Raw genomic sequence first — 27,365 nt, forward strand, 5'->3', positions numbered from 1 at the left:
GCATGAAGATTTATGATTGCATCGTATAAGATATTTCTTGTATGAAATGTTTGCATTATGCAAGCATCTATTGCTACATTGCATGGAGAATTATAATTGCATCACACATAATCATATTGCCACATATTGTGGAGATTCAATATATGACCTATGCATTATAACATAATGCAAAGTATTATCATATCACTTTTCATATTAACAAAGTTTACTAACCTTTGTCACTTCTCCTATCTTTTTTATTTTAATTAATGGTTGTAACAACTTGCTATTTGTCCTATACAATTAAATGATATAGGCTATTCATTGCACATATTTTAATTATAACTTTGTTCGCTTCTGGTTTTTATTTTATTTGTTTTGTAGGCTTTGATGAAGCACTCATACCTAAGAAGAGGAATATAAGAATAATCTAAGAATCATTTGTTACTTTATATAAATCACCATCCTTTTGAGTTAGAATAATCAATTTTCATGCTCATTAAGAATGCCCATATACTTTGAAATGCATGCTCATTTTAGAATTGCATCCACCTCAAAGCGAATGTAATGGTGAAATTAACATGTGTGTTGTCTCCCATTAAACTTTCGACAGGTACTTTGATGAGAACATCTTATTGGAACTTCATATTGACAAGTGACTAATCTTGTGCCAAGCTTGGCTTATGATTTAATCCATATCCATCCATATTTCCTCTCATTTATATTCATTCACCATTGACCTCACATTATTGTGCCTGTATTTTCCCTCATTTTGTAGATTTAGTCTTTGCCTTAAAGCTTATCATTTCTATGCTCTACTTAAATTCCATATTGATGAGATCAATCTTGTGATGTGCAATAATGAACCTAGAATTCAAACTTTTAACTTTCAAATCCAAGCCTCTTGCCCCTTTTCTAATAGTTGTTATGAGTTGACTGAACACATGTTTGTGCAACATGTTGTTATGTCACAATATTTAAAGATATTCAATATGCCACCAATCTATAAGATTAAACAAAAAAATATTAAAGCACACTTTGATTTTCTAAATGGACAAAGAACCTCATTTGCATATAAGCCACTTGCATGCTAGTAAATGTTGTCTTCAAATCTTTGTATGAAGCCATAAAAGCTATTCCATTTATGGATCTTATGCAAGAGAACTTGATCCTAACGATTTGATATATATTCTTTGAAGGTGTTTCTAAACAACACAATCTTTATATTAGACATCAACAATCATAACAAACGATTTTCAAAAGTATACATTTCACTAGTTCATATATGCATATTAGAATTCACGATTGCAACATTCAAGATCCAACTCCCCACACTCATGATTAAACTACAAGACTTTTTATACTAATGTATGGTTCTCATATAATCTGTAAAGCGGAAAAATCGAACCCTAGTCGTTCTCCCCTCCCCAACTCCAAGGAGAGAGAAGGGAGAGTCACTAGGGTTGATGGTTTTCACTTAGGAGAGACTTTACATTCAAAAGAGGGGTTGAAACCCACAAGATCCAATCCCACGCAATGCAAGATTGGACTCTATATGAGTTTCAAGGGTTGTGATAGCAAGGATACCCTCTTTTGTAAAGAATGTAGATAGAATGATTAAGCTAGGAATGCATAGAAAGTGAGAAAGATTCGCTTATAAACTGAGTTAGGGATATAGGATGAAGCTGCGAACCTGGAATTAGCAGTAAAATGTCGATACGGCGCTGTCCTGCAAATTTGAGCAAAAGTTGACGGGACGATGGCGCCCGGCGTGCACACGGTCCTCCGAAAAATCCGCGAAACGAAGGGGGATCTGTTCGTCTCTGCACAAGGATTCCAGATCTTCAATTTCAGTCGCGTACCTGCAACCTACACACAGAAAAGCGAAGACGATTGGGGGGTTAGGGATTAGGGGTTTGCCCTTAGGTCAAACCCCGGTTTTGGAATTAACCAAGAAATGAGAAATGCTGTAAATGTAAATGTCTGTAATGTAAAACAAGTACTAATACCTTGTTGTAAGGATGTTTGTATCCTTATATGCGAAGGTATAGATGTTGTTGTTTGTTGTATGTTGTATGTTGTATGTAGCATGTAGTATGTGATCTCCTCTTCAATGGTTGAATCCTTGTCTTGAATGCAACACTTAGCCTTGAATGGAGACTTAGAATGATCAATTGCTTGAAAGAATGCTTGAATGCTTGAATGCTTGAGTATAGTTTCCACGCTTTTTCCATCTATTTTCCATCTTACCAAATGGGAGAGGAAAATGTAGTTTATATACTTGCCAATTAGGGTTAAAAGACTGATTTTCCCGACCTTAGGCCGACCAGGAAATATTATTTCCAATTTGCAAACAAAAAGACCCGAAGTCCCATAGGAGACCGGGCCCAAAATAGGGCCAGGGACCAGGGCGTTGGGCGCCATGGTCCTGGGGGACCAGGGCGCTGGGCGCTCTGGTCCCACCTCCCGGGACAGCAGGGTGCAAAGGAGGTTCAGGCCAGGGTGCTTGAAAATGCAGTTTTTGGTGTCGTGAGCAAGTTTCGGGGTCTCCATTCAGGTTCAGTGTTGCGTTGCCATCGTGAAGACCCAAATGCGGTCGAAATTGCAAGTGTCACAATTTTAGGATGCTACATAATCATTATACCAATACCATTATTTTGTAAGATAGCAAATACATTTTATATATAATCACCATCATGATCCCATAAGTAATTCTAAATCTAAATATCATTTTTTAACTCTTATTTTTTCTTTTAAATTCCATTCCAATGAAAACTTAGGAACATATTAAGTTCTCCACTTATTAAGAAAACAAATGTTTGACCAAACAATTTTATAATATTCTTATATAAACAAACTCAACTTTTTGTCGTATATAGGGTCCACATTTTATGGATGGATTCCAAAAAATATGATGTTATACAAGCTCCTACATCAGAGTAAATGCTCTTAAAAGAGTAGACTGTTTAATCTTAATGAGTCGAGTACGTAGTTTTATAGTTAGGTGTGATAGTGTTTCCATGAAATTTAACCTTTGACAACAACTAATCTCACCAACCTATTTGGAAAACAATTAAAATTTTAAAAAAATCACTTCATATATTGAAAAATAATTATAAGATATATTTTTTATGATATATATTTTAAAATTAAAAAGTTAGTTTTTTATGATTGCAAAAAATATAATAATTTTGTAAAAATAATGTAAATAAATATAAGAAATCTTAATATTTTTATTTTGTGAAATATTAATCTTCTACTATTTAATTTAATAATAAAATTATATTAAAAGATATATCAAAACAAATCATAGCTTTGAATATAATATATTATAAATCTTATCTTGTATAATTTGTCAAAAAATGCTGTCTATTTAATTCTTAAAAATAAATAAATAAATCATTTTCAAATATAAATATCATAGAAATAAAGTGAAATCAATATCTATAATAATCAATGCCTATAATAATAATCAATACCTATAATGATAAGGCAACCATTTTTGTCAAATAAGTTGGTGAGAATAATTGTTGTAATAGTTGTATTGGTTCCTAACAAATTTAGCATCTTAATGATAAAGTTACAAATTATATTTATTGTTTAAATAATATTTGCTATAGTTAATGTATTGATTTAATATTTGCTATAATTAATGTATTGATTTGAAAATAAATTAAATTTGATATTTTAAAATATTAAAAACAATTAATATTTCATTGATTGAATTTTTAATTTTCAAGTGAAAAATGAGAAATTGTTGAGATATTGACTTTCTTAATTTTGTATAGATATTTTTATTTTTCATATTTATAAATTATGTATTATTTAAAATCTTCTTGTTAATAAGGAGTTAAAAATATCACTTGACAATACTAATATATATATGTATATAATCTAAATCTATATATTTTTCTATATATTAAATTACTATAAAATTTCAAAAAATTATTTAATTTAAAAAATAAATATCATACACTAAAATTTAAATAAAAAATATAAATAAGATAAATTCAATTCCTAAACACTAATGAGATTAAATGGATAAAAATAAACTGCAAATTTATTTGAATGGACAGTAAAAACCTAATGCCACTCACGTAAACATTTTTGACGATTAGGATGGTTCTTCCTTCAATAAAAGCTGTATAACTAATTTAACATCTCATCTTTGAATCTGCAACATGCCTGACAAATTATCCCAATGAAGCCTTGTTCGCCATTTTCAGGCATGTCTCTTAAATCTGTATCTCTTAATTTTTATTATTTATATATTTTATATATAGGTGTTTCGTAAGCATTTTTGAATGTAGTGACAAAATTTTATCGAGTGCATAGTCGAATGGAAGTATATTCCAATTACAATCAAACAGACTGATTCGGCTTTTTTTGTTTGCTTTGAAATCAATGAATGATATCTTGCCCTGCTTATATGCAGGGGATGTTCGTTATTTTTAGCACAAGCTTTGGATTCAGAGGTTCAGCTATGTCAATTTCATTGCCTGCATATGGCTTTGTGAATGGTGGTGCTAGGTTTAGCACTGTCAAACATGAAAGAATTTGCAGGCCTTTTGCTTTTGGTGAAGGAAAAATACGGGACAAGTTTTTCCCATCGAGTTATCGGAGGTCTATATTGCGGACCAATCGAAATTTCCGGATTTATTGCGTAATTGAGGTAGAATATTGGATAAAAAACAAAAATCTTTTTTCAATTCTGTTTTTTATTGATTAGTGGACTGATCTTTGTTAGGCAATAGTCTCTTATGATTTGTTGTTATGTTTTTCCTTTCTCTGTATGCATAGCTACTGCTAGGCCATAGTCATGTTGGGTTTAAACATTTTTCATAGATATCACTTGTTTTAAGCTCCACATAATAGAGACCTAAGACGGCAAATTGTTCTTACGATTTACCTTAAAACCAGTCAAGAGTATAACAGTGGAATGAAATCCTAAACTAGTGGAATATGCCACTTTCTTTGTAAACTGCTTCTAAGTTAGAATCTTGAGAATTACATTTCATGATAACCGCCACAAGTCGAGGAAACCTGCAAGGCATGATTCCTAGACCACTAGTAATGTTAGTAAGCTAGGGAAGATCCACGGTGAAACTGCTAGGGATGTTAGAACTGGGGACGGCTAGAAATGTTAATACTCGAGAGATGTTAGTAAGCTAGGAAAAACCCAAAAGACATGACTACGGAATTGCTAGAGAGCTAGACATGTCACGTCGGTGATTTTAGTAAGCTAGGGAAGATCCACAAGGCATGCTTGCAGAATCAAACAGGAACGTCAGTACTAGAGAGAGCTAGAAGTGCTAGTACTTGAGTGATGTTAGTAAATCTAGGGATGGTCAAAATGCAGAGAGCTCGAGATGTTTGTACTCGAGGAGGATATTAAGCCATCGACCAGGGGACTTGCACCTCATAGTCAAGCTTCAGGTTTTTGGTGCAGACAGTGTCTCGTAAACTGTTGAGAATGTGAAGTTCAATGGTCATCTGATCATTCCTTTCCTTTCTCTTTTCATTTCTTTGCTGTTTCTTTATATTTGAAGAGTTAAACATTTGTATAAAAAGACGAGTGCAGATTATGTATGGCGTATCAGAGAAGCAGTGAATAAAGATATTCCCCTGCTTTCCCGTAGATGTAGCCTTCAATGGTGAACCACATGATTTGCTGTGTTATGTGTCTAGTTTTGATTGTCTTTATTTTTAGTTGTTTATTATTATTTTATCTGCTCTTTAAATTCAACATAAACCACCTATTTCTCACAATTGTCATACATGTGGGATAGACACAAATTTAGAGTATTGTTGTGTAATAAAATTTTCAACTACTTCGATATGCTTCCTTATTTAAAACTAAAAACAATCACAGAAAATAGATAAGAACGACTAGATATATCTTGGGCAGGGAAAATAATAAAAAGCTGAAAAAAATAGAAGATAATATGGGGAGAATTTTGACAGAAATCCTTTTTCTAGATTTTTTAATGGTTGTTAATGTTAAAGTAGATTAGATTTCTTTGTAGCTAGAAATAGAGGTATCTTTTATTTTTATTGTCTCACAAATGATGCTCTCACTAACCTATTTATCTTGCAGGTTGCTGCAAGTATAAGGAGAAGATAGCATGTCCACAAAGTATGTTGGCAACCTGCAAGTATAAGGAGAAGATAGTATGTCCACAAAGTATGTTGGTTTGCCAAGTATTGATAATACTTCAAGTGTTGCTGATTATATCACAAATATTGCTGGGCGTTAAGAATGAGATCGATCTTCAAAGGCTTAGACTAATAGATTGCTGTGTAACCTTTCACCGATCTATCGTGGATTATATATATATGGGTGAGGAGACATATCGATTGATAGACATGTCTCCACACGTGTGGAGACATGTCTCTCCACCGATATGTCCATTCATTAATCATTGCAAACATCATACCGATTCATAATTGGTAGTTTATAATCCATTAACAAAACCGATTCCTAATTGGTAGTTTATAATTCATTAACAAAACCGATTCCTAATCGGTATGTTAGAATGATGATAACACAAGCATCATTAAATCGATACACATTATTGATTATTATAAAGGTCAAGTAGTAAATCGATACACATTATCGATTATAGTAAAGATCAATGAAAGTAGTTGATACACAATATCGACTGGGTTTAGATCATGCACGATATTCAATGCAGATCGATAAACACAGATTTATACCTGGAAGAACAATAGTAATGATGATCGATGTATGATCAGCCATTTGATCATTCAATCGAATCGATGCTTATTCATAACATGATTATTTATTCCACATAGAATAAATCAATATAATGATGTATGATTTAATATCCATGTATGTATATTAATATATGTAATAATAATAACAAACACAATTATTATTATTATGTATATTGGTATACGTATATAACAAAATTATAAATCATTCTATTGATGTAATTATCATCCATGAAGCTATCATCATTATCACTCCCTCTTAGCTAGGGAGGATAAAATCTATCCAAGAGTATAACACAATAGATCCATTAATTGTGAAGGAGGAAAGATACCTTATCGTGATAGTAGGAGATATGGTATAACCAAGAATATCAAGTCACGTGTGAATTTTGTGACCCAGATCAGTAATCAGATTTTCAGTATTTAATTGTTTGTTAACATTAAGTAAACTATAAACAAGTAAATGAAAGAATGAAAGCAAGTGCACAAGAGACCAACACAAATACCCTGGGAAAACCTCCAAGGAGGAAAAACCCAACACTAAAGACCCATAGGTCAGATTATGTATTCAATCTTAATTGTACCAATACAATTACTTAGCTGGTCACTTCAGATCTGCTCTTCTAGCATGTCAGATCTGCCCTTCTAAGAAGTCTGCATCAGGTCTGCTCTATCACCGAAATTAGGAATACCAAATGCCTTCAATCTCCTTGAATAAATTCGCCCAATTCCCTTCTAGATTTCGCACACTTTGGTTGCAAAAGAATTTCGCTAGTTGCATGAGTGATGAATAATGAATGAAATGAGATTGGCAATTGAACTTTATTTATATGAGCTTTTAACCCATATAACCCCAAGTCGGCCTTAATTAAATATATGCATTTGGCGCCAAGTTAATTTAGTGTGGCGTGGAGATATTTAGGGTGGCGTGGTAGATATAGGGCTGGTCCTGTTTTAGGGACACGTTAACCCTTTAGGAAAGGTCCCAGTTCGATATGGGTTCGGATGTTGCCTTAAGGCAATCCGAACCCTCTTTCCTAGTTACAAACAACACTCCCTCTTAACTAGGGAAGAAGAGAATACATAATCTGAACCTTTAGAGTTCCATCTAGCACAGAAGCATAGAATTACATCTTCCACCTAGCACACAAGCATAGGATGGTTCTAGCACGCAAGCATAGAAAGTGTAATACACAAGTGGGTCTTTACATAATTACAATTTTCCATCTAGCACACAAGCATAGAGTGGATCCTTTCATTCTTGCACACAAGCAAAGAATGATCAAAATGCTGCAGACAGAGTCACTGAGATTGAAGCTCCCTCTCAACTAGGGTTTCATTTTCCACAATACCAAATCTGTCTCTGAAGTATTCGAACTTCACTCTGGATAAGGGTTTGGTAAGAATATCTGCAACCTATTCATCTGTGCTAATATACTTTAGCTGAATGGTGCCTCTTTGCACCATATCCTGAATGAAGTGATAATGCGTTTCCACATGTTTGGACCGGTCATGGAACACAGGATTTACCGACATCTTTATACAACTTTGATTATCACAATGAATAGTGGTAGGACCACTAGATTGACCAAATAGTCCAACTAGAAGTTTGTGAAGCCATACTGCTTCTCTAGATGCGACAGATGCTGCGATGTACTCAGCTTCTGCAGTGCTCAATGCTACCGAAGATTGCTTTCTACATGCCCAAGAGATTACTGTAGAGCCTAAATTGAAGCAGATACCCAAAGTACTTTTCCTGTCCTTGACACTTCTTGCCCAATCTGAATCTGAATAGCCTTCCAAGAAGATTGAGGTATTGAATGAATACTTCAGCCCATAACCAATAGTGCCACGCAGGTATCTTAGAATGTGCTTGGCAGTAACCAGGTGAACCAGTTTAGGCAAGCTCATGAACTGACTGAGGGCATTCACAACATAACAGATATCTGGTCTAGTATTGACTAGATACATCAAGGATTCAATCAGCTGCTTGTACTCAGATGGATCTGCAAAGTTCAGAGTTAGCTGTAGAAACACTTAACTTCTTTAAGTTAGATTTCATAGGAGTAGACATGGGTTTATAGTCCATCATTCTAAATCTTTCAGAATATCAATAGTGTACTTTCCTTGACTTAGAAAAATTTCATTGGGTTTTTGCCACACTTCTAACCCTAGGAAGTAATGCATTAGACCTAAATCCTTCATTTTAAATTCTGAGGCTAATTCTTTCTTACATCTCGTGATTAATTTATTTTCACCAGTGAGAAATAAATCATCCACATACAAAACCAAAATAAACATATGATTATTATATATCTTCAAGTAAATGTTAGCATCAACATCATTCTTACAAAATCCTAAGCTTAGTAAGTATTTATCAATTCTTTCATACCAAGCATGAGGAGCCTGTTTGAGCCCATATAAGACTTTCTTCAACCTGCAGATATGAGAATCTCTTTTATGGATTACATAACCTTCTGGTTGCTCAATATAGACTTCTTCCTCAATGACACCATTGAGGAAGGTTGTCTTAACGTCCATGTGATGTAGCTCCCAACCTTTGGCTGCAGCAATAGCTATTATAGATCTAATAGAAGTATATCTAGCAACAGGAGCAAATGTTTCCTCATAATCTATTCCTTCCTTTTGAGAAAAACCACGAGCTACAAATCTAGCTTTATATTTTTCAATACTACCATCAGCATTATACTTAATTTTAAACAACCATTTAGAAGAAACAACAGACTTACCTTTGGGTCTGGGTACAATGTCCCAAAAATCATTCTTGATGATAGACCCATACTCTTCATCCATGGCTAATTTCCAAGCATGATGAGACATAGCTTCTTCGACATCATGAGGTTCAGACTCAATGATATTACACATTACAGAAATGTAGTTGGCGTGATTTTGGGGTCTCTTGCTATCTCTAAAGGTTCCTCTGGGAGCAACAAATCCTTAAGCATCTTGAATAGTGTTTCTAACCCAAAGTGGCCTCTTCTTGCTGACCACAATATCCTTAGGTATATCTGTAGAGTCCATGGGTTCTGCATGATCATCCCGAACTTCTTGATCTGGGAGGTCAATGGGCTCCTTCTGTATCTCAGGGTTAGCATCAACATTTGAATCTTGATTTTCAATCACCATATCATCATTATCAGACAATGAACTTAGATCTTTTGAAAGCAATATCTTCTTCAAAAGTTACATCTCTACTTACCTCAACATACCTTTGACCTGAAATGTAGATCCTGAAGGCTTTGGAAGATTCACTGTATCCCACTAAAATGCCTTTCTTTCAAGAGGGATCCAACTTGGTTCGTTTTTCTTTAGGCACATGAACATACACAGGGCTCCCGAATATCCTTAGGTGGCTGATGTCAGGTTTGATTCCTGTAAAGGCTTCTTCAGGGGTTACATTCTTTAGAGCACGATGAGGACATCTATTCTGAATGTAAACTACTGTTTTGGATGCCTCTGCCCATAGGAAAGGTTGCAGGTCTTGATCATGAATCATGGCTCTTGCAGCTTCAACAATGGTCCTGTTCTTTCTTTCAGCAACTCCATTTTGCTGAGGATTGTAGGGAACACAAAACTCTCTCTTAATTCTTGCCTTAATACAAAAATCATAAAAACTACCTGAGGTGTACTCACCTCCATTGTCAGACCTTAAACATTTAATTCAATTTCCAGTAGTATTTTCAACCAAGGCTTTGAATTCTTTAAATCTGTTTAGGACTTCTTCAGACTCTTTAGATTTAAGAAAGTAAATCCATGTTTTCCTAGAGAAATCATCTATGAAGATAACATAATAAAGGAAGCCGCTAGGAGATGCTACAGACATGGGGCCGCATAAATCTGAATTGTTTTGAAATATGGATCGAAGAATAATGACAACGATTCTGGAAGACTGATTGCCGTGAGTTATTGATCGTCTCCATCATTGAATCCGGTTTAAATACAAGAGGAAAGGTTGCCTGTGTGGACATGCCCCTACGGAGGCAACCGTTCAGAACAATTAGTTTGTTTATGTTTTATTTCCGAACTGTATGCTTTGTTAATATATCACTCTCCAGATAATAACCGATTTACCATCAGTTAGATTCACGAGGGTTATATCTTAACACTCCCTCTTAGCAGGAGTGGATCTAAGTAATTTTCTTGGGAGCATATTCTGTCATGACTTCCGACACAATTCGGGACAACATTTAATATAGTCTTGTCATGACAATAAACTCAATATCATGATATCCGGCTCATTCTGGGACAATCACTTAAGAAGTCAATCATGAGATGATCACATACTTTAGGATCAAGATATCCGACACAGTCCGGGACAACAACTTTATGTAGTCAATCTTGACACTTGGTCAACTATTGTCAAGATTGTCACCTTGAAATAGTAACCTTAAACATAAGAAGATCGTCATCTTCTTGAACACAGTTAGAATATTGCAATATACATTTTATTTATTTATTCATGAACAAATTACACATGGTAGGAATTTCATCCTAATAATCTTAATTATAATCTAGTCATACCAAGTTTACTTCTGAAGTATTCTATCTTCAATCTTGCAAGTGGCTTGGTGAAGATATCAGCATTTTGTTCTTCAGTACTAATGTACACTAGTTTTATGATGTTTCGATCTACCATATCTCTTATGTAGTGATAAGGGATCTCAATATGTTTGGATCAATTGTGAAAAACTGGATTTACTGAGAGCTTGATACAGCTCTGATTATCACAGTGAATTATTGTTGAATTCAGAGTTTTTCCAAATAATCCAAATAATAACTTTCTTAGCCATACCGCTTCACGAGCTCCCATGGAGGCTGCCATATATTCTGCTTCGGTGGAGCTTTGTGCAACTGCTGACTATTTTCTGCTGAACCAAGATATCATAGCAGAACCAAGACTGAAGCAACACCCTGTAGTACTTTTACGGTCAGTTGTACTTCCGGCCCAATCAGAATCAGAATATCCTTCAAGTTGAATCTCAACATTTTCATACTTTAAGCCAAGTCCGATTGTGCCTCGTAAATATCTTAGAATGTGTTTAGCAGCCATTAGATGTATCTTCTTAGGTTCACACATGAAGTGACTTAATACATTTGTAGCATAGCAGATATCAGGACGAGTATTTACCAAATACATGAGTGAACTGACAATTTGTCTGTAGAGTGTGGGATCTGTATGTTCTGAATCTTCTACCTCAATTTTCAGCTTGTGCAAATTAGTTTCCATTGGTGTAGCTAATGGCTTACACTCCATCATCCCAAATCTAGTTAGAATATCTGTGGTGTACTTTCCTTGATTTAGGAAGATGTAGTTTTTCTTCTGCCATACTTCTAATCCCAGAAAATAATGTAGAAGCCCTAGATCCTTCATATCGAATTCTGCTGCCAGATCTTGCTTACATTTCTCAATGAGATTATCCTCTCCTGTTATCAAAAGATCATCCACGTAAAGGACCAATATAATCATATTGCCATTTGGAGCCTTGAAGTAGATGTTGGGATCTGCTAGGTTCTTGGAGTACCCTAGTTTGGAGAGATATTTGTCTATCCTTGCATACCAGGCCCTAGGTGCTTGTTTTAACCCATAGAGAGCTTTCTTTAGTTTACAAACATAACAATTTTTATCACGTATGGTGAATCCTTTTGGTTGTTCTATATATACTTCTTCTTCAATTGAACCATTTAGGAAGGTAGTCTTTACGTCCATTTGGTGAATTTTCCATCCTTTGGATGCTGCAATTGCAATGATTGTTCTTACTGACGTATACCGGGCAACTGGGGCAAATGTCTCTTCATAATCAATTCCTGCTTTCTGAGAGAATCCCCTGGCCACAAAGCGAGCTTTATGTTTTTCAATGCTGCCATTAGATGCATATTTGACCTTGAATAACCACTTGGATGAGACAACTGATTTGTCTTTTGGTCTAGGCACTATATCCCAAACATCATTCTTTAGTATAGATTGATATTCTTCAACCATAGCATCTTTCCAAGCCTGTTTTGATAAGGCTTCTCTGACATTTGTTGGTTCAGAATTTGTGAGTTCGGTTAGAAGTGCAGCATAACATTTTAGAGTTCTTGTTCTCTTATTTTCTTTGGAAATTTCATTTGGTTCTACATTATTCTCTTCAATCATTTTCCTTGCCCATTGAGGTCTTTTCTTGTTATTGAGTGTTTCAATATTTTCATCAACAAGAGGTTCAGAAGCTCTTATGATGTCCTCCCTCTCAGTGTCTGAAGGTTCGGAATTTTCTATGATATTCTCCCTCTCAATCTCAGTTATGTGATCTTCTTCTTCTTTAGTAATGTTATCATCCTCAGGTTCTTTGAGTGTAGTGTTTTCTTCAAACTTTACATCTCTACTTATCTCAACAGATTTTTTCCCTGGAATGTAAATGCGATATCCTTTAGTATTTTCACTATAGCCAATGAAGATACCTCTTTTTCCGGATGGTTCTAGTTTTGTCCTCTTTTCTTTAGGAACATGTAATATACGGGACAGCCAAATATCCTTAAATGACTTAAGTCTGGTTTGTTCCCTGTAAAAGCTTCTTCAGGAGTTATGTTTTCTAGAACTGAGTGCGGACATCTGTTTTAAATGTAGACTGCTGTATTTGAAGCTTCTGCCTAGAATGAAGTGTGTAAGTTTTGGTCATGCATCATGGCTTTGGTGCTTCAATTATGGCTCTGTTCTTTCTTTCTGCTACTCCATTTTGTTGTGGATTATATGGTACAGTATACTCCCTCTTAATCCCAACAGAATTACAAAAGTCTTTGAAGTTGTCAGATGTATATTCTCCCCCATTGTCGGATCTTAACACCTTAATTTTCTTCCCTGACTAGTTTTCTACTAGTGCCTTGAATTCTTTGAACTTAGATAGTACTTCATTTGAGTCTTTGCACTTTAGAAAATATATCCATGTTTTTCGAGAGTAGTCGTCAACAAAGATTATGTAGTATAAGGATCTAGTCAGGGATGGTGTTGACATGGGACTGCATAGGTCTGAGTGAATTAGTTCTAAAATAACTTTTGATTTGTGCTCGCTTGAGGGAAAAGAAACTTTCGCATTCTTTCCCAAGGCACATCCTTTGCAAATGCCTGTGTGTTCAGATTTTAGTTGGGGCAGTCCTGAAGTAATCTTCTTTATGTTGGATAGAGCACTATATCTTAGGTGTCCTAATCTTTTGTGCCATAATTCATTATTATTTGAAACTTCAAGATTTAGTGCTTCCTTTTGATCACTGCATAGTTTGTATAGGCTACCATCTCTTGAACCTACTGTTATTGCATTTTTGATATTTGTATTTTTAGGCCAGAGTAGAACTTTATCTTCATTGAAGGTAACCCGATATCCTTGATCAGCTAGGCCTGAGATTGAGACTAGATTTCTTTTTATTCGAGGTACAAACAAAACATCCTTTAATTGTAGAGATACTCCATTTCTTAGTTTGTTAGTACAGGTCCCAATTCCTTTCACAGGATGTGGAGTTATCTCCAATAGTAACCTCTTCACTTGAGTGCCCGTTAAGTGTTTCAAGCTGATTTCTAAATCCAGTTATATGCCTTGATGCTCCACTGTCTACGATCCAAGTGTTTTTATTTGTATTTATTTCGCTTGATAGGGCTAAGAAGAAAAGTGAGTTTTCTCCTTTGACTTCGGCTAGAGTAGCTTGTGTTTTCTTCCTTTCTGGACAATTCCTGTGAGTGTGCCCATATTTGTTGCATTTGTAACACTGAATTTTAGACATATCTCTTTTCTGATGGTTTTTATTTCCTCTCTTCCATTTGGAGAACTTTTTCTTTTTGTTGAAGGTATTTGTATTAAGTGCTTGGATTTCTCCTTCTTTATTTGGCCCTAATCCTCTTGAGATTAGTCAAGATTCCTCTTGAATGCACTCATTCTTAAGTTGTTCAAATTTGGGTAAGGGGGGTGTTCTGCTAATACATTGAATGTAGGATTCCCATGAAATTGGTAATCCTCTTAGGGCTATGAGAGAGATTTCTTGATCATCTACCTCATTTCCAATAGTTTGTAATTGGTCTTTTACTTCAGATATCCTTGAAAAGTATGTAGATATTATATCATCTTTATTCATCTTTATGTTTAAAAGTTGTTGTTTCAAGGTTAACATTCTACTCGCATTGTTAACTTCATATGTATTTTTAATGGTTTTAAATACTTCATATGCTTTAGGCAGTTTGGCTATAGATGGAAGAATATGATCTTTGACTGAGTCAATAATTATTTTCTTTGCTTTATTATTACGCCTTTTCCAGGTAGATTTCTCTGGTTCATCATTTGGCATGTCTAGATTTTCTTCTATGTAAGACTCTAATTCTAGTTCTTCAAGAATGGCAATGATTTGTATCTTCCAGGAAACGAAGTTGGAGGCTCCTTGAGTCTATCTTCCACTCTCATATTACTTGACATTTTGAATATTTTCTTAGTCGGATATATCCTCTGCGTCGATTTGTTATTTACTTCCGATAAATACTTATGAGTAATATGGCTGTCTAATTTATTCTCTTAATATGCTGGCTCTGATACCATGTTGTGAAATATGGATCGAAGAATAATGACAACGATTCTGGAAGACTGATTGCCGTGGGTTATTGATCGTCTCCATCATTGAATCCGGTTTAAATACAAGAGGAAAGGTTGCCTACGTAGGGACATGTCCATACGTGGCAGTTGCCACGTATGGACATGCCCCTACAGAGGCAACCGTTCATAACAATTAGTTTTTTTATGTTTAATTTCCGAACTGTATGCTCTATGTTGCCACGTATGGACATGCCCCTATGGAGGCAACCATTCATAACAATTAGTTTGTTTATGTTTAATTTCCGAACTGTATGCTCTGTTAATATATCACTCTCCAGATAATAACCGATTTACCATCATTTAGATTCACGAGGGCTATATCTTAACATGAATGAATAAGTTCTAACTTTTCTTTAGCCCTACTATCACTTTTATGAAAAGGGTTCTTCACATTCTTACCCATTGCACAACCTTTACAAGCATCATCAAGACATAAACTAAGTTTAGGCATACCTTTAACCATTTTACCGAGAGTGGGAAGAGCTTGAAAGTGTAGATGGCCAAGTCTTCTATGCCATAGCTCGCATGATTCAGGGGCTTCATGGATGAGAGCTTGAATTGAGTTAGCTGCAAGCTTATATAAACCATCACATGTATTTCCAATAACACGAGCAGTTTTGAAATTAGATTTCTTAGACCAAGCAAGTATTTTCCCTTTAGAAAATGCTATTTGCAAACCCTTATCTTCTAAAGCAGAAATGGAAATGAGATTTCTTTTAATACTAGGTACAAAAAGGATATCATAGAGTTGTAAGGAAATACCAGAGTCTAGTTTTAAAGAGGTAGTACCAGAACCTTTTACCGAGTATCGAGCATCATCACTGATTACCACACGAAGGTTGGTATCCTTTTCTATCAGACTTGAAAGATGCTCACGAAAACCTGAGATGTGTCTGGAGGAACCACTGCTAATTATCCAAGTATCACTGTCAGTAGGAATGTTGCTTGATAGGGCAAAGATAAGAAGATAGTCCTCCTTTTGTTCAGCAACTTCATTTAAATTGACTTCCCTTTCCTTAGGATCATTCTGACAATCTCTGGCATAGTGACCATACTTATCACATCTGAAACAACGAATGTGGGAGGAATCTCTTGACTTCTTCCTTGGATCATAGGAGGAGGATCTAAAATCTTTGCTTCTCTTTTCTTTCTTCCAATGCCCACCTTTCCTAGACTTAGCTATGAGAACATGATTATCATCTTTGTGAGAGTTCTTGAGTTTTCCTCTTACCTCAATTAGAGATTCCTCTTCAATGCAATCAGATTGAAGATGCTCATAGTTGGGACGATCAGCTCTTCCACCAATGCTACGAATGAATGGTTCCCATTCATCAGGTAGGCCATTTAATGCAATCATGACAAGGTCTTTATCCGAAATTTGGCAATCAAGAGTACTTAGCTTGTCCTTTAGTTCATTGATCTTCATGAAGTAGGCCATGATTGAGTCTTCTTCTTTCATTTTTATGTGAAGTAGCTACTGCCTTAGAGCAAGAGCCCTGCTGAGGTTGTTGACTTCATACATCCCCCTTCCAAGTGTTTGATCATTTCCCTGGCAGAAGCAAATTTTGAAATGACAGTGACAAGATGATTCTTGACAGATTCAATTATGATCTTCCTAGCCTTGAGGGAGTCTTTCTTGAACCGCTTCAGTTCTTCGACATCTTCAGGAGGGGACAGCCTTTCTTCTTGTACGAATTTAAGCAGTTCATTCTCTTCAAGGATCAGTAGAATACGGACTTTCCAAGCAGCAAAAGCAAGGGCTCCATCAAGTCTATCTTCAGCCCTCAAACCTGACATTTTAATCTGAAAACAAGCAGCAACTAAATGCAACAAATGATTTACTAAAATCTGAAGTTAGTAACACCTTAGCTCTGATACCATGTGAATTTTGTGATCCAGATCAGTAATCAGATTTTCAGTATTTTATTGTTTGTTAACATTAAGTAAACTATAAACAAGTAAATGAAAGAATGAAAGCAAGTGCACAAGAGACCAACACAAATACCCTGGGAAAACCTCCAAAGAGGAAAAACCTAGCACTAAAGACCCACAGGTCAGATTATGTATTCAATCTTAATTGTACCAATACAATTACTTAGCTGGTCACTTCAGATCTGCTCTTCTAACATGTCAGATCTGCCCTTCTAAGAAGTCTGCATCAGGTCTGCTCTATCATGGAAATTAGGAATACCAAATGCCTTTAATCTCCTTGAATAAATTCGCCCAATTCCCTTCTAGATTTCGCACACTTTGGTTGCAGAAGAATTTGGCTAGTTGCATGAGTGATGAATAACGAATGAAATGAGATTGGCAATTGAACTTTATTTATATGAGCTTTTAACCCATATAACCCCAAGTCGGCCTTAATTAAATATATGCATTTGGCGCCAAGTTAATTTAGTGTGGCGTGGAGATATTTAGGGTGGCGTGGTAGATATAGGGCTGGTCCTGTTTTAGGGACACTTTAACCCTTTAGGAAAGGTCCCAGTCCGATATGGGTTCGGATGTTGCCTTAAGGCAATCCGAACCCTCTTTCCTAGTTACAAACAACAACATGATATTCACCATATCTCACAAATATCCATATTTATGGTATGTGCACTTGGCATCACGTCTCATGATGCCTACCATAATGGATATCAGATCATGGCATATCCACGGATATTAAGACTCATAATATCCACCATGATGATCTCTTGTAGAGTTATTATGGTTTATTTAATGACATCAAGTCTCATGATATCTACCATAATGTCTAAGAGATATTAACTATCATGATATGTCCACGGATATCAAGTCACATGATATCCATCATGATAGTGAAATTGATCATTGTAAAGTCGTCACCTTACAATATCAATCAGATACAAGTGTTCATTATTGAAAAGTCGTCACCTTTCAACAATGACCATAGGGGGCTCATGAAGTCATGGACTCACACACATGACGATAAAAGAGTTTACACATTAAACATCTTTAAATATTAGTACAAATAAAAATAATTAGATACTCAATCTCAAATTTAATTTACATTTTCAACCATACCAAGTTTATCCCGAAAGTGTTCAACCTTTATCTTGGAGAGTGGCTTGGTGAGGATGTTTGCTATCTGATGACTTGTACTAATATACTCCCATTGGATCACATTCCTTTCTACCACGTTTCTAACATAGTGATAAGGAATCTCATTGTGTTTTGATCTATCATGAAACACTGGATTCACTGAAAGCTTGATGCAACTTTGGTTGTCACAATGGATGACAATAGGATTCAAGGGATGACCAAACAGTCCTACAAGCAATTTCCTAAGCCACACCGCTTCTCTTGCTCCCATGGAGGCTGCAATGTACTCAACTTCTGTAGAACTCTGTGCAACTGAGGATTGTTTTCTACTGATCCATGAGATCATTGCTGATCCTAAACTGAAGCAACGTCCTGATGTGCTCTTTCTGTCAACCACACTTCCAGCCCAATCTGAGTTAGTGTATCCATGTAGATCTAGGTCTACATGTTTATATCTAAGACCATATCCAATTGAGCCTCGAAGGTATCTCAGAATGTGTTTTGCTGCAACAAGATGTATCTCCTTTGGTTCACACATAAACTGGCTAAGTGCATTCACTGCATAACAAATATCACGTCTATTGTTGACCAAATACATCAAGGATCCAATTATCTGTCTGTAGAGAGTGGGATCTGCAAATTCCAAGTCTACTGCTGCTTCCTTCAATTTGTGCAAATTTGTTTCCATAGGTGTAGACATGGGTTTGCACTCCATCATTCCAAACCTCTTCAGAATGTCAATAGTATACTTTCCCTGATTCAGAGTGATGCCATTTGCCTGCTGCCAAACTTCTAATCCAAGGAAGTAATGTAGGATACCCATATCCTTCATATCAAATTCTGAAGCTAAGTCCTTTTTACACTGGGTAATTAGGTGATCTTCCTCTGTGATTAACAGGTCATCAACATATAAAATAAGAATTAACATATCACCATCAATTACCTTAAAGTAGAGGTTTGGATCTTCATCATTCTTGGAAAACTCTAATCCCAAGAGGTAGTGATCAATCCTTTCATACCAGGCTCTAGGGGCCTGTTTGAGTCCATACGAAGCTTTCTTCAATCTGCAAACATGTGATTCAGCCTTATGTATAACAAATCCTTCCGGTTGCTCTAGATAGACTTCCTCCTCAATCGTGGCATTTAGGAATGCAGTCTTCATATCCATTTGATGGATCTTCCATCTCTTTGATGTTGCAATAGCAATTACGGCTCTGACTGAAGTGTATCGGGCAACAGGGGCAAAAGTCTCTTCATAATCAATTCCCTCTTTCTGAGAGAAACCTCTGGCAACAAACCAGGCTTTGTGTTTTTCAATGCTACCATCTGCAGCATGTTTGATCTTGAATAGCCATTTTGATGATACAACAGATTTTTCTTTAGGCCTTGGTACGATGTTCCAGACATCATTTTTTACAATGGACTGATACTCTTCTGACATAGCATCTTTCCACACTTGATGATTGAGAGCTTCTTTAACACAAGATGGTTTTGAATTTATGATCTCACTCATCAAGGCAACATAACTAGAGAATCTGTGAGGTCTCTTGCTTTCCCTGAAGGTTCCCTTTGGTGTTGTATAATTCTTGGCTTCCTGAATCATCTTCCTAGCCCAAAGTGGTCTCTTTTTGTTTACATTACTAGGTTCATTTAAGGGAGCAATTTGACCTTCACTTTCAATTTCTTCATGAGTCTCCCTCTGAATCTCAGGAGCATGATCCTCTTCCATATTTTTAGGAGGATCTTGATCTTCTATCTCATGAGAGCTTTTGGATCTCTTGAAAGCAATGTCTTCCTCAAAAATGACATCCCTGCTAAGTTCAATTGATCTTTGACTAGGTATGTATATTCTATAGGCTTTAGATGTTTCACTATAGCCTACAAATACTCCTTTCCTGCCTGAGGGTTCTAACTTAGACCTCTTTTCTTTAGGTACATGTAAGTAGACAGGACAACCAAGGATTCTTAGATGACTTATATCAGGTTTGATTCCAGTGAATGCTTCTTCAGGTGTTTTGTTGTCTGGAAGTGAATGAGGACATCTATTTTGGATGTAGACAGTTGTCCCAGAGGCTTCGGCCCAAAATGAAGTTTCTATGTTTTGATCATACATCATAGCTCTAGCAGCTTCTACTATAGTCCTATTCTTTCTTTCTGCCACCACATTTTGTTGGGGATTATAAGGTACAATAAACTCCCTCCTAATCCCAGCATTTACACAATACTCCTTAAAAATGTCTGAAGTATATTCCCCCCCATTGTCTGTCCTTAATGTTTTGATTTTCTTCCCTGACATGTTTTCTACGAGAGCTTTGAATTCCTTGAACCTCATAAGGATTTCTTCAGACTCTTTACATTTAAGAAAATATATCCAAGTTTTCCTAGAGAAGTCATCTACAAATATTACATAGTACAAGAATCCTCCTATAGAGGTTACAAACATGGGTCCACATAAATCAGAATGAATTAGTTCTAATACATTTTTTAGATGCTATCACTATTGTGGAAAGTTCCTTTTGTATTCTTTCTTAGGGCACAACCCTTGCATGTTCCTTCATGATTTTGATTTAGCTTAGGCAAACCAATCACCATTTTCTCTATGGAGGGTAGAGCACGAAAATGGAGATGCCCTAATCTTTTGTGCCAAATCTCGTTTGAATTTGAAGTCTCATGAATTAGGGCTTGAGTGGGAGTAGTGCATAGTTTGTAAAGGCATCCATGTCTAACTCCTATAGTATGAACCTTCTTGATTGTGGAGTTCTTTGGCCATGCTAGAACTTTGCCTTCCATAAAGGTTATCCTATACCCTTTGTCTTCAAGTGCAGAAATGGAGACTAGATTTCTCTTTATCCTTGGCACAAATAATATTCTTGTGAGCTGAAGAGATATGCCTGATTTCAGATTTATGGTATAGGTTCCAATCCCTTTGACTGGGTAGTTAGAATCGTCCCCAATGGTTACTTCCTCATCGGAATTCTCCACCATAGTGTCTAGGTGTTCTGTGAATCCGGTGGTATGACGCGAGGCTCCACTATCAATCACCTAGGTGTTGAGGCTGGTTGAGACTTGGCTTGATAAGGCTGAATAGAAGACAAACTTCTCATGTTCATTCTCCACGCTAGCTTTTTCAACTTCAACAATGGAGGCTTGTTGTTTTGGCCTATCCGGACACTTCATGGCATAATGTCCATACTTATCACATCTGAAACATTACACTTGAGATATGTCCCTCCTCTTCTTGGAAGAGACTTTTCTATTGGTGCCCCTGTCCTTCTTCCTCTTGAAGTTCCTCTTCTTCCCTTTCTTGTGAGAGTGAGAGTTCAACACATGAATATGTTCATTGGTGGTATTTTGGTTAATCCCCCTGGCGATCAATCTGGGTTCTTCTTGAATGCAATCCGTCTTCAACCGATCGAACTTGGGGAGCTTTGAACGTGCACTTATTCTTTGAATAAATGATTCCCATGATGTTGGGAGTCCATTTAGAGCCATCAACATTAACTCCTTGTTTTCAATTAGATGACCAATAGTAGAAAGTTGGTCCCTCAATTCAGTGATCCTCATAAAAGATGATGTGACAGTTTCTCCCTTATTCATCTTCACATGATGGAGTTCTCTTTTCAACGTGAGAGCTCTACCGGTATTGTTTATTTCATGCATGTCTTCAAGTGATTTGAACATGCGGTATGCTGTGTCATACTTTGAAATAACTGGAACTATATGGTCTCTAACTGCATCCACGATCACTTTCATAGCTTTTCCATTGTTCTTGTTCCATTGAATTTTCTCAACATCATCATCTGGTTCAGGTAGTTTTCCCATTATAAATGAATCTAGTTCATTCTCCTTCAAGGTAAGCATGATCCTAAACTTCCATGATACAAAGTTAGACGCTCCTTCAAGACGATCTTCGAATCTGACTCCGCTTGCCATTATGAAGAAAGGAATGTGATTTTTCCTAAGAGTAAAATGAGAGTCTAGATAATCTACTATCTCAAATCTAATTGGATCTTCCTTGACCTTGCTTTGATACCATGTTAAAGTAGATTAGATTTCTTAGTAGATAGAAATAGAGGTATCTTTTATTTTTATTGTCTCACAAATGATGCTCTCACTAACTTATTTATCTTGTAGGTTGCTGCAAGTATAAGGAGAAGATAGTATGTCCACAAAGTATGTTGGTTTGCCAAGTATTGATAATACTTCAAGTGTTGCTGATTATATCACAAATATTGCTGGGCATTAAGAATGAGATTGATCTTCAAAGGCTTAAACTAATAGATTGCTGTGTAACTTTTCACCGATCTATCGTGGATTATATATATATGGGTGAGGAGACATATCAATGGATAGACATGTCTCCACACGTGTGGAGACATGGCTCTCCATTGATATGTCCATTCATTAATCATTGCAAACATCATACCGATTCATAATTGGTAGTTTATAATTCATTAACAAAACCGATTCCTAATCGGTAGTTTATAATTCATTAACAAAACTGATTCCTAATCGGTATGTTGAGTGATGATAACACAAGCATCATTAAATCGATACACATTATCGATTATAATAAAGGTCAAGTAGTAAATCGATACACATTATCGATTATAGTAAAGATCAATGAAAGTAGTCGATACACAATATCGACTGGGTTTAGATCATGCATGATATTCAATGCAGATCAATAAACACAGATTTATACCTGGAAGAACAATAGTAATGATGATCGATGTATGATCAGCCATTTGATCATTCAATCGAATTGATGCTTATTCATAACATGATTATTTATTCCACATAGAATAAATCAATATAATGATTTATGATTTAATATCCATGTATGTATGTATATTAATATATGTAATAATAATAATGAAAATTATTATTATTATGTATATTGGTATACATATATAACAAAATCATAAATCATTCTATTGATGTAATTATCATCCATGATTATATTTATCTGATCGAAGCTATCATCATTAACAGTTAAAACTCTATGTTCTATCCGAATATCTAGAAAAATCTTTGATGGATATATTTTACAAGTACAGACTATAGAATGGTTGGGGAAACTTTCTGGATTATCCCAAAATTTAGGGAGAACTTTTATAGAAGTCTTGCTGTAGGTATAGACTAGAGAATGGTTTGCCAATGCTCCTCATATATCAGAAGCTATTGGAAATTTTTTGATGGAAATCTTTCTAGAAGAATAGCATATAGAATGGTTGGTGACTTTTTCCATTTTTTCAGCCAATTTAGGGAAAGTTTTGGTGGAAATTTTCTTGCATGTATAATTGTTGGCAAATCTTTCTGGTTTGCCTGAAGATCTAGGGAAGTTTTTGATGGAGATCTTTTTGCAAGTGTGGACCGTAGAGTGAAAATTTTCATGGATATCCTTTTACACATATAAACTGTAGAATGCCTAAAGAATTTTCAGTTTGTTAGAAAATCTACGGAAAACTCGAAGAACTTTTGCAAATTATAGATTGTAGATGGCTTGACGAATCTCTTCCTTGAAATTGATGTTCCTTTTTTATGGCTCGGTGTCAAACTTTTATAAACATTATAGTTTTATTTAGTCTCAGGATGAAATTATTATTTTTCTTATGGTTTTTGTATCATGTCTCTGTCACTTTTCAATGTCTATTCATAAATTGATTCCCTATATTTTTTTTGCTGAAGGCAGGACAGAAGGTTTTTGAATTCAGAAAATGTGCCCCACTTCTTGAGAGCACATTTTTAGAGCAAAATGAAGTTTCAGACTCAACTGAATGGAAGGCTGTTCCAGATATTTGGAGGACATCAGCAGAGCAACATGGTGATCGAATCGCTGTGGCAGATTACTATCATGATCCACCTTCCCAGATGACTTACAAACAGGTAAGAATTTAGAAGCTGTAATGTCCCTTCTCAGAACTTTCAATGAAGACAACAGTTTGGAACACAAACAACAATATTCACCAAATAATATAAACACAATTTTCGCCAAACTATATTCAAACAGAATCAAACTCAAACAACACAAATAAACTTGCACAAATGATTTGAACTCCAGCAGTAACTTATATCGATTATGATCTAATCTCTACAACAAGGTACTTCTATGATAGTCATTACACCAACACACAATATTAACAAATAGTGCTCACATTGACTCTTACTATTTCAAGTTCCACCTTCTTGAGTTCTCCCTCTTTCAAGAATGATTCTTTTGGATTCTGCTCCTTGCGCCTTCTCCTCCTCTACCTGTTTCTTATTCTCATATCATAATACTCCTCAAAAGACATGTCACAACGGATCACAGGATCCAGGACAACATATTCAACATGATATCTTGCCCTTTCATCCTCTTGTTGTGGGTGTATAGGTTGTTTGTCTTGCTTCTTGGTTACTACCCTAGCCATCTCCATCAGGTCTGGTTTTTCTTCCTTCTCAGAAGCATTCCCTTCATCCTTGGACGATTCACGAGCACAATCCATTCCTTTTGATATGCAGCCATAGTCTTTTGACATTCAAGTAATTTTTGTAACAATTCTGACATGGTTTTGTTAGGGGTCAATAACACATGTTAGTAAGGATGATAGTTATATTTGTGTTTATGTTTATGTTGAGTGGCCGAGAGGTTCTCGTCGGGTAGTTAGGAGTGGGTGACGGTTGGCAACTTGGCCAACCGTCGAGTCTATATATGGCTTGGATGGAACCTCGGCAACGGGGGGATGTTGTATGGACATATTCTAGATAATTCAATAAAGATATCATTCTCTTGATCTAGTTGGTTGTCATTATTACTTATGCTTTGATATATGAATGTTCTGTTACATGAATAGTTGGTACGTGTGGACAAGACTGTGTTATCTGTGGGTTTTACGAACCTTACATCAAGGACTAAACATTTTGGCGCCGTTGCCTGAATGAACCTAGAGATAATTATGGCGGCAGGCGGAAGGAATTGATGGGCCGGCCATTCAACTAGCAATAATTGTTGTGGACAGCGACACACACGAAGAAAGTACCATGGAAGAGAACTGAGAGGATCAGTTGACGGTAGACTTGGTAGAGTTGTGGGACGTGTTGGTCACGCAGTACGCGCAGAGAGAGGCTTAGGAGAGGGCCGTCTTTGAAGGCACTGTACGTGGTGAACTCACTGTCAGCACTCCCGTCTTTGACCTACTCGGAATTATTCCAAGGTTACTCGGCATAAATCTGATTGCACTTAAAGACCGAAGGGAGGAAACTGCACGAGAACTCCGTTGGCAACAAGTACTCTGAAGGTACGAGGAGCGGAGCTGTAGGGAGGAAGAGGAGAGGGAGGCTAGCCGATGCCGTACCTCTTGCACTTGATGCCCCTACGGCCAAACAAGGACAAACATACCACTGCCACCAAAGGAGTAGACGAGGGAACTGTACGGAGATCTCTCCGCATAAAAGAACAAGCCAAACGGAGACGACAGCTAAGGGAGGTTGCTGGCTCGAAGAGCCCTGAGAAACGCAACGGAAGTCGGAGTGTGAGTCAGAGCCGTAGTCGGGAGAGACAAAGGCCGTGTACGTGGAAAGAGTTGGCCGAGGTCGCCAGGAACTTGCCACTTCCAGATGTAGTAGAGGAAGATCTCGCCGACCAGGCTCCACACTCGACATCGAGTGAAGAGGACTCCGGAACCGAGTCACAGAGCAACCCGTCAAAATATTCTGAACAAGGAGAGGAGGCGGTACGGGACATGCACGAAAAGATCGCCACTATTTTTGAAGCAACATTATCTGGCATCAGGAATTTGTCCTTGTCAGAGAGAATCAAAATAGGAGGGTCAGATCCAGAAACCCCGAGGAGGGACTATAGGAGCGAGGGTGACCACAGCCCTGCAGACAGGGGTCCAACCAGATCAAGAGTGTACGGTACCTCCCAGACATATAATACCTTCCCAGCATATAGTCACTTCCAAGCGCTACATAAAACCCTCCAAACAAGAACAATGGCACACACCTCGGAGAAACAGAAGCTTCCAAAATTCATTGGCGACGGGTCAGAGGATCTCGTACGACATTGTAAGACATGCGTGACCATTTGGGAGGCAAATAGCCAGGATGACTAGGATTACTGGTTGAAGGCATTTCCAACCACTCTGCGAGGAATAGTGATTGATTGGTATACAGACCTGGATGCCCAGTATAAAACTTCCTGGAATAGTCTGAAGAAGGCTTTCCAAGAGGAGTTCAAACTCCTACGGGATGACAATGAAATCGTGGTGGAGATTTACAACACCAAGCGAGGATTAAGTGAAAGTGTGCGGGCATATAATAGAAGGCTGAGGGAACTACTCAACAAAATGGAGAACCAGCCGACTGATGGCCTCAAGAAGCAGTGGTTTGTTGAAGGACTGGTACCGTCTCTCAGACGGAAGATGAAAGTGGTCCCTCTACCCTCGTATGACGAAGCATACAACCGTGCGATGGATATTGAAAGTGAAAATAAGACATCCCGAGGGAAGTGCCAGGTGAACGATGGTGACAGTACGAATGAAGACAATGATGGGGAGTCCAAAATCGTGCAAGCACTCCTAAGGGATATGATGAGGATGATGAAAGAACTAAAGGCTGACAAAGAAAGTGACAAGGAAGGAAAAGAGCTATGGTGTACCGACTGCAAGACGGAAGGACACACTAAGGGGAGTTGCCCCTACAAAGCCTTCTGTGACATCTGCCAAGTAATGGGACATTCCATTAAGGAATGCCCGCACAACTTGAAGGCACGGAGCACACAAGTGCTCTACGCCCAACCCGACCAAGTCACACTGTCAGCGACACCTCCGAAGTTGGCAACAAACTCTGATGCCTCTCTTGGAGGGTACAAAAACAATTGGCGGGGTAACAACAGGTCCAACAATAACACGCCAAGGAGTAGAATTCAATACGACACGAAGGGACAACCCATGATTCAATGCCGGAAGTGCAACGAAT

General features: G+C 36.8%; 1 protein-coding gene across 4 annotated transcripts in view; it reads left to right on the forward strand.

The window, feature by feature from the left end:
- Window positions 1-4,046: 4,046 nt before the first annotated feature.
- The window catches only part of LOC131041755 (long-chain-fatty-acid--[acyl-carrier-protein] ligase AEE15, chloroplastic), a 317,818-nt gene continuing 294,499 nt past the window's right edge, over window positions 4,047-27,365 (forward strand). For 3 of the 4 annotated variants that reach the window (XM_057974954.2, XM_057974949.2, XM_057974953.2), the window contains exons 1-2: window positions 4,291-4,651; window positions 24,096-24,293. In XM_057974954.2, the coding sequence (XP_057830937.2) occupies window positions 4,388-4,651; window positions 24,096-24,293 (462 nt within the window). In that variant the 5' untranslated portion in view covers window positions 4,291-4,387. Of the gene's footprint in view, window positions 4,206-4,290; window positions 4,652-24,095; window positions 24,294-27,365 lie in introns of those variants that run through there. The other variant, XM_057974951.2, reaches the window with a different exon arrangement.

Source organism: Cryptomeria japonica, chromosome 10 (genome assembly GCF_030272615.1).
Source record: "Cryptomeria japonica chromosome 10, Sugi_1.0, whole genome shotgun sequence".
Classification (NCBI taxonomy): domain Eukaryota; kingdom Viridiplantae; phylum Streptophyta; class Pinopsida; order Cupressales; family Cupressaceae; genus Cryptomeria; species Cryptomeria japonica.